Here is a 7,560-nt window from a genome sequence, read left to right as displayed (position 1 = left end):
GAAATCTAGTGGAGACTCGGAGTATATTTCCTCCAAATCGTATGGCCGGAGTTAAAATCATAAAGCCATGTGGAGCCACCACCTGGGTCCACGTGAAAAAAACTTTGTGGGGACAATTTCTAATTCATTGGAGTGGTCCCACATTCACTATCAACGACTCCCTGTCCAATATTATTCCAAATGAATCTCTTTACTTTGTTTCTTTTTTTTTTTTTTTTTGGTTTATTGTTTTGTTTTTATTTTTCATTTTGTTTTGTACAATTGGGACCCACGATACGCAAGGCTGACTAGGCCACAGATTCCCATCTGCTCCCAAATTTGCTTTATGAGCACTAATCAATGGTTAACGTCACATTAACAGAATAATCCTTTTAGGTGTATTACGAAAATTATGAGAAAATTTATTAATTTCATCTTCTTTTTTTTTTTTGTGAATTTACTTTCACTTCCTAAAAATATGAGCTCGGAAAATTTTTTTTTTTACTTTTTATTGATGAATAAGAAATGTTAGGTTTTGTACATTCAAGAAATCCTAAAATAAGTATTAATAATAATAATAAAATTATCAAATATATTAACAGTAAATTTTTTTATTTTTATAAGTGAGATTAATATAATAATATATTCATTAATATATATTTAAAAATATTTTTAAAAAATGAAACATATATTATAATTTTAACTTTACTTGTAAAATTAAAAAATTTTACTATTAATATATCAAATAAATTTTTTTAATCATTAAAGTCTCAATGACATTCTTGCGGGGCAAACATTTTTTTTAACGAAGTGCCTCATGAGTCATGAATCGAAACCTAAAACCAATACACCAAGAAGAATCTCTTCAAAACCAAATGAACTAAGTTTGCAATGAAGCCATTCACTATAAGACTGCCAAAAGAACATAATATTGGAGATCAATGAAATTTTGTGAAGATCTGCAATGTTTTTCTTCCATTACTACCAAAAGATAACAAGAGATTAAAAGGCCACTAGGAAGAAGTACAGATTTCAATTTTTTTATAAGGTTTTTTTTTTTCTTGATTCACATAAAATAACATGTCCAAAAGCTTTACCCCATCTGGCATTATACAAAGTTAAACTTGCACTTCCCTTATATTAATTCCTTCTAGTACGATGGAATTTGAGATTGGGTAAAACCCCTTTATGCAACATTGATTAATATCTATACGGCGGCAACCGTATTGCCTTTGGCAGAGACGCCTGATCTGGCGGTAGAAGAGGCGGTGGCTTGTTTCTTGGATGCTATCGAACACTTCTCCTTTTTTTCGTCTTGGTTCATCTGCTGTTGCCTGCACTCTAGGCTGCAAAATGCACTATCACCCCTGAAACAAATAAATAATTTACATCTTACAAAGTTAATAAAGACAAGAACTGGGGAAGAGTCTGCGTAAGAAAGTAACTTGAAATTCCTTCCTATGTCAAGACAAAAACAACATTAGCAAAAAGAAAAAATCGAAACTAAGAATAAAACAAAAGCTCCCCATAGCAAATTGTCTTTCAGAAAATGAAACCCCAAGAAGCCTGGACAAGAAAAAAAAAAACAGTAATGTACTGAAAATTTTGACCCCAAATAATCAAATTTCAAAACATCTAAAAAATTAAACAAAAACCAGGCTATGAACCAAAGATTTTTTCTTTCAAAACTTAAGTGAATTGTTTGCCAGATGATTTAAACTTGGTCTAGTAATTCTGATCCTTTTCAAGAAGTTAAGATTTAAGATTGGAACTCTTTTTCTTATTAAATTTTCACAATTAAATGTTTAAAAAATATTGAATCAAAATATACCATAAAAAAGATAAAGAATAGATAGTTTAAGGGGAAACACTTACCTATACATGTAGATATCACGGCCAGGAACCAGGCGACGTCTGCAAAGACCACAAGACCTTAAGAAATGAGGGGTTTCCATAAAATCAGCTGAATGCCTTCTATTAACTCTAGGTGACACCGTCGCCAACAATCGTTGATCCAACCTCTCAAGGCGGTTACCACCCCCAACACCACCACCACCACCACCACCACCACCATTAGCCTGTATCTGTGGACCCCAAACATCACCGAAAAGGTCGGCGGCTTGTATTGGGTAGTTGTTAAAAGGGTTATGTGGATCAGACGACGGAGCTTCAGCGTTGTTTGCGTTGAGATCAAAAGTGATCTTCGTCATGCTTGTTGTTCTCTTCATTGTTGGCCTTTGCCTCTTCCCCAGCAACATCTTCTTCTCCTTCTTTATCTTTTCTTCTTTACGGAGCTCCTCGAAAGGTCTCCAAGGAAAAGCTTGAAAGAAAGGGAGTTGAGAAAGGAAGAGGGAAGAGACGGAGGAGTGTAGAAGAAGTGGAGATGGGGCACATAAAAGAAAAACCAGAAACCGAGGAATGAATCTGAGCCGTTCATTCTTTTCTTATTTAATTCTTTTTTTCTAGTTTTGGGTATTTGCATCATATCTGGCAAATCCACTTCATTCTATATATTAAATTTAAGGATAAATGAAATAGTTAGCTTAGGATACTCTCATTCTCCAATGACAGCAGTCAATTTCTTTTAGTTTTAACTGCCAGTTATTTCTCTTTTATGTATATAGGTGAGGATCTAATTTATATAAAAAAATTTTATAATTTCTATAATTTTTAATTTTAATAAATTTAAAAAATGAAATGAATTTTTTTAATTTATTTCTCATCCTTAAATCAATTAAAATTAATAATTAATTTTTTTTAAAAAAATTTTACATTAACGTGAATTAATCTTCTTCTATATATAATATATTACATTCTTATTTGGGTGGACAGGGTTTGGAGCCTAACAAATTAGTGAGTCATCAGGTCAGCTGTCCTGACATGAAATAATTTACTACAGCAATGTTGGAAGAAAAATACAACTATACTACATATATGGAAAGTAATCACTTTATGTCCAAATTAGAGAGTAAACTCAGTTAGGGGAAGGATTTAGAGTCTAATTCAATTAATTAAATTTGTAGTTAAATTTAATTAGTCTATATAATAATTTTTAAAATTTAAATTTTAATAATTATAATCTTTTCCTTTATTTTTCATATTGTTTTTCCTTTTCCTTTTTACTTGTACGAGGAAAGTGAAAATTTATAACAAATTCTAGTAAAATTTTCTCTTTTGGGTAAAATAGAATAAATTAATTTTATGATATCACTAATTTAAGAATGCAAATGTCAAAGTCATTGTTAATAAGTAAATTTCAAATGTTCTCAAATAGGTTTAAAAATTGGTACCAATCTAAAGAAACATGTTAAAAATGAGAAACTATTTAATCCCCACAAAAAATTAGTAATAATGTACAATTTACTGCAATTTCGTTCATTCATGTCTCAATAATATTGAGACATGAAATCTTCACGGTATCTAAAGATATAAAAGTATCACAGGAAGCAAAATCATCTGTACCGTAGCACCTAAAGTCTAACATTATAGGGGTAAACAATTGATGGATTCAGGAAGAAATTAATAATTGAATTAATTAATTTTTATTTAACAAGTAATTGAATTGATAAAATTTTTAGAATAATTTATTATTATAATTGAATCAATTAAAATTAATTTAATTTGATAGATTTAATTAAATAATTAAATTTTTTATTTTTTATTATAAACAGTTATTTAATTATAAATTTAATTTAATAAATTTTAACTTTAAATATCATTCAAAATAAAATTATTAAAAAATTTAATAATTTCAATAATATTTTATAAAAAATAAAAGTATTCATTTTAATTTTAATTTTTATTTATTAAAAAAAATTTTAACTTGATTAATTTGATTATCAATTTAAAAATTAAAAAAAATAATTAATAAATTTAATCTACCTAAAAGGTTCATTATAAAAAAATAAAATTAAATAAATCAAATCAAATTGATAACTTGTTATCAATTTCGATCAATTAAATCGATTTGGATGATATTTCTTCACCCTTTCTAAAAAATGCTCTCTCTCACACACAGTGTATTGACTCTTCCTTGAAAAGGCCAATTTGTTTCGACTTCCAATGCCAGATAGGATGCTGCTGCCAGAACACTAATAGTCTCTGCTAGATATCTGTATGGTAGTTGTACACATTCAGGAATTTATTCTGAGAAAGTACATCTCATGGAAGCTGGTGGGATGTAAAATTCTTTCATTTTTTTAAGTAAATTGTGTTTTCACTTTTCAACTTTTTATACCTTGTTTTGCATTTTGCATTATTATTATTAAAAGTGTAATCGAGTTTAATTGAATTGAATAATAAAAAATTTAAGTTTAAATTTAATTCATAATTCAAGATTTGATATTCGGTTCAAATTCAATCGAGTTTTATTTTTTAAATTCGAGTTCGATTCGTGATCGAATTCAAGTTATTCGAGTTCGCTCGATTAAGCTCGATTAATATGTAAAAATAAGTTCGATTCGTATATTCGACAAGAGTTTAATTATTCATGCTCAAACTCAAACTCGGACTCGAAATATTTTATTAATTAAAATAATACAAATATATTTAAATATAAAAGTTCGATTAGACTCACGAGCTACTCGAATCGAATATAAGAATACTCGAATTCAATTCGATCGATAAATCAAATTATTCAAGCTTGAACTCGACTCGATAATAATCGAATTGAATTCGAATTTTCTTCTAATCAAATTCGATTAATTTACGAATACTAATATATCATTAACTTCCTTAATTATTACCAATGAAGCACTTAACATTCGGCGAAAATTGCCTATCGTCGGGGCTATCATGTTTACTTTATTTGAATTAGAATTTCATGATTGCAACCTTTGGATTACATTGTCCATAAATTTCAATGTGCTTAGAATTACAATTTCGTGATCAGAAACATTTTAGTTGTTCATAAATTTGAGTGTGAGTCGGTAGCATTTTTTAAATATGATTAGGGATGTTTCCAAATTGTATTTGGACCTAATCTTTTCCCTAAATGATACTAGTGCCGGATTTCACCGTATCAATATGGTATATTTAAGATATTATTTTTTTTGAAGTCTTCTACACAAAAATCACTCTTATATATTGAACAAGAATAAATAGAGTAAATGCTGAAAGTAGCATTATGTATAAAGAATTGGCATTAAATATAATATATATAGTGAGTTTATGTGTGTATATATATATATACTTTTTATTTTATGCTGTTCTTTCCTTTTGGTATAAAATGAGGGGTTAAATGAAAAAAACAATGGTAGCAAATCGTGGCACGTTTCAACTGAAGCAATGTGCATATTTGTATATATGGTGTGCGACATCTTTGAGATCGATAAAACAAAATCAGAAAGGAACAGAGGATGCCTCCTCCTTTATTCATCGAAGAGGAAAAAAGAGAGTGGGGAATGGGGGAAAGAATACAAAGAGAAAGAAGAAAAAGCTATAGATTCTATTATATACAGTGCAAAAACCTGAAATCCAGCTAGACCAATTAATGGACTCCCAAGCTGATGATGAGTCATTCTCTAGACCTTTTCTATTCCACCGTACGTCAATTATTTTGGAGGTTGGCTGAGCGCCAGGGTGGTCTGCCCACTTGCTGCTTGCATTGTAGGAAAATTTTCAATTGGTTAAATCAAAATAATTTTCATGCACATGCAAAACCTGCATGTTAATTAAATGTCAATGTCCTTTGAAAATTCAAAACCCTAGCTAGTTATTAATCTTATTTATGGTACAAGGTCATAAATTAAAACTTAAAAGCAAAAAAGATAGTAGCTGTGAAGTATGTATGTCCCTATAAAATTAATCCGGATAAAATTATTTAGAAAGGTTCCTCCAACTGGCTTTATTCAACTAAATCGTTTTGTAAAACCTTTTTGTTTCTCCGTTACTTCATTCTTCCACTATCTGAAAAACGGATTGGTCTTGACTTTCCCCCCCAAGGTCGAAAATTTTCGCTGACAGGTTTAAATGGCAAAATTGCAATCATAGAAGAACTTGTTATACGGGGTATTTTAGAGGATAGTTCTGCCCTTCGCTCTTTTTGTTGCAAACATGTTGAAACGTTTGACCATGTTTTTCTTTAACTGTTTTGTATCCGGGAAAGTTTGGATGCTTTGCTGCAATTTCTGAGGTGTCATCAATAGGTTCGCAAGCTCCATGTCGAACCGTGGAGAATGGCCTTCTTTGTCACAATCTGGTCGTTATGGCTTCATAGAAATTAAATCGTTTTTTAGACAAAAGCAAGTGGATATAATGCAGTTGATCGACGTCATTAGAGTTCGGCTCGCTTACCGATGCAAGGTAAATGGCCTTCTGCGAATGCATCTGTTAATGATTTTTTTTCTAAATCCCTCCTCTATTTCTACCAAGTTCATCGCGTCCAATTAATATTCCCCGGTCCCGTCCCCCTCCTAGCTATATGAAACTCGATGTTGACTATCTTCTATATGACTATTGGTGTGGAAGATTCTACTTTTGTTGAATTCATGGCTATTAGGGCTAAGATTTATCAGTTATCAGCATCTCTTAAATACTTCTATATAGGATAATTTATCACTTTTAGTCAAAATTAAAACTCTTTGCTGAAGTTTGAAGAAATCCCATTTGGGGTATGAGTAGTTATGGTGTCATATTTATGAATTTGGAACATTTTACCATTTATTGAAAAATATATATATATTGTCAGTTGCACCATGCTCACGTAATTATTGAGAGTGCAACATTATTGAGGGTAAGAAAAATATGGGTGCAACATTATTGAGTGCAACATTTTTGACTTATTTTTTTTACTTTCATAGCAGCTGGGATGAGACATCCACCCTGCTTCTCATTGTTGTGCCCATAATTCATTTACGAAAGATTAAAAAAAAAAAAAGCAAGCAGTTGACAATTAAGTCTAGGCCTAAATTATGTTTGCTTCTTACAGTAGTTTGTTAGGGAAAAATATCACTAACTACCATATATGTTAATACTTTAGTTCATGTTGCATGGCTGCACATGATCCATGTCAATATTGTTTCTTACTACCATTTATAGTATTTATTTTAGATTATAATGTTGTTTTCCAAATCTTTGCTATTTAAAATTAAACGTAAACACTATTTGAGGGATGAAGAGGGTTTAAATTAGTAAATTTATATTAGACAAACTAATATCTTAATATATTTATCTGATTGTTAATGATAAAAAATATTGATAATTACTTTGAAAGAACACTTACACAAGATTATTAATATTATTATGCAACTTAGATGACTAAAAATTTTAATATGCATAGACTTAACTATCTGTTATATGATCTTTGCCAAAAAAAAAAAAAACTCTCTTATATATATTATTCCTAATTACAGTATCCATGACAGTGACAAGAAATGTGTTCATGAAGTGGAAAGTTGGGGATCTGAGTAAGCTGGATGATGAGATTTTGAGCTATCAAAATGTAAAGTTACATTTTTTTTTCTTAAAGCATTTGGTTCTTTTAATGTGGAGAATATGCCAGAAATAAGTAAAAAAGAAGTGCATATTCCTGTAGCATATATAACTTTTTTTATCATAGTAAGGGAAACTGTTTTGCTTCAT

The 7,560-nt window shown here is 30.0% G+C and overlaps 1 protein-coding gene across 1 annotated transcript; it reads right to left on the bottom strand.

The window, feature by feature from the left end:
- Positions 1–926: 926 nt before the first annotated feature.
- On the bottom strand, positions 927–2,356 carry LOC111301564 (FCS-Like Zinc finger 5-like). Its single transcript, XM_022897336.2, has 2 exons — positions 1,855–2,356; positions 927–1,346 (listed from the first exon to the last, which is right to left on the bottom strand). Exons 1-2 carry the CDS (start codon positions 2,235–2,237, stop codon positions 1,187–1,189), a joined length of 543 nt encoding a protein of 180 aa, XP_022753071.2. The 5' UTR covers positions 2,238–2,356; the 3' UTR covers positions 927–1,186.
- Between the last annotated feature and the right edge of the window lie 5,204 nt (positions 2,357–7,560).

This window comes from Durio zibethinus, chromosome 3 (assembly GCF_047325235.1).
Source record: "Durio zibethinus cultivar Kanyao isolate XHJ-2024 chromosome 3, ASM4732523v1, whole genome shotgun sequence".
NCBI classification, from domain to species: domain Eukaryota; kingdom Viridiplantae; phylum Streptophyta; class Magnoliopsida; order Malvales; family Malvaceae; genus Durio; species Durio zibethinus.
This window is presented reverse-complemented; position numbering and strand designations above follow the sequence as displayed.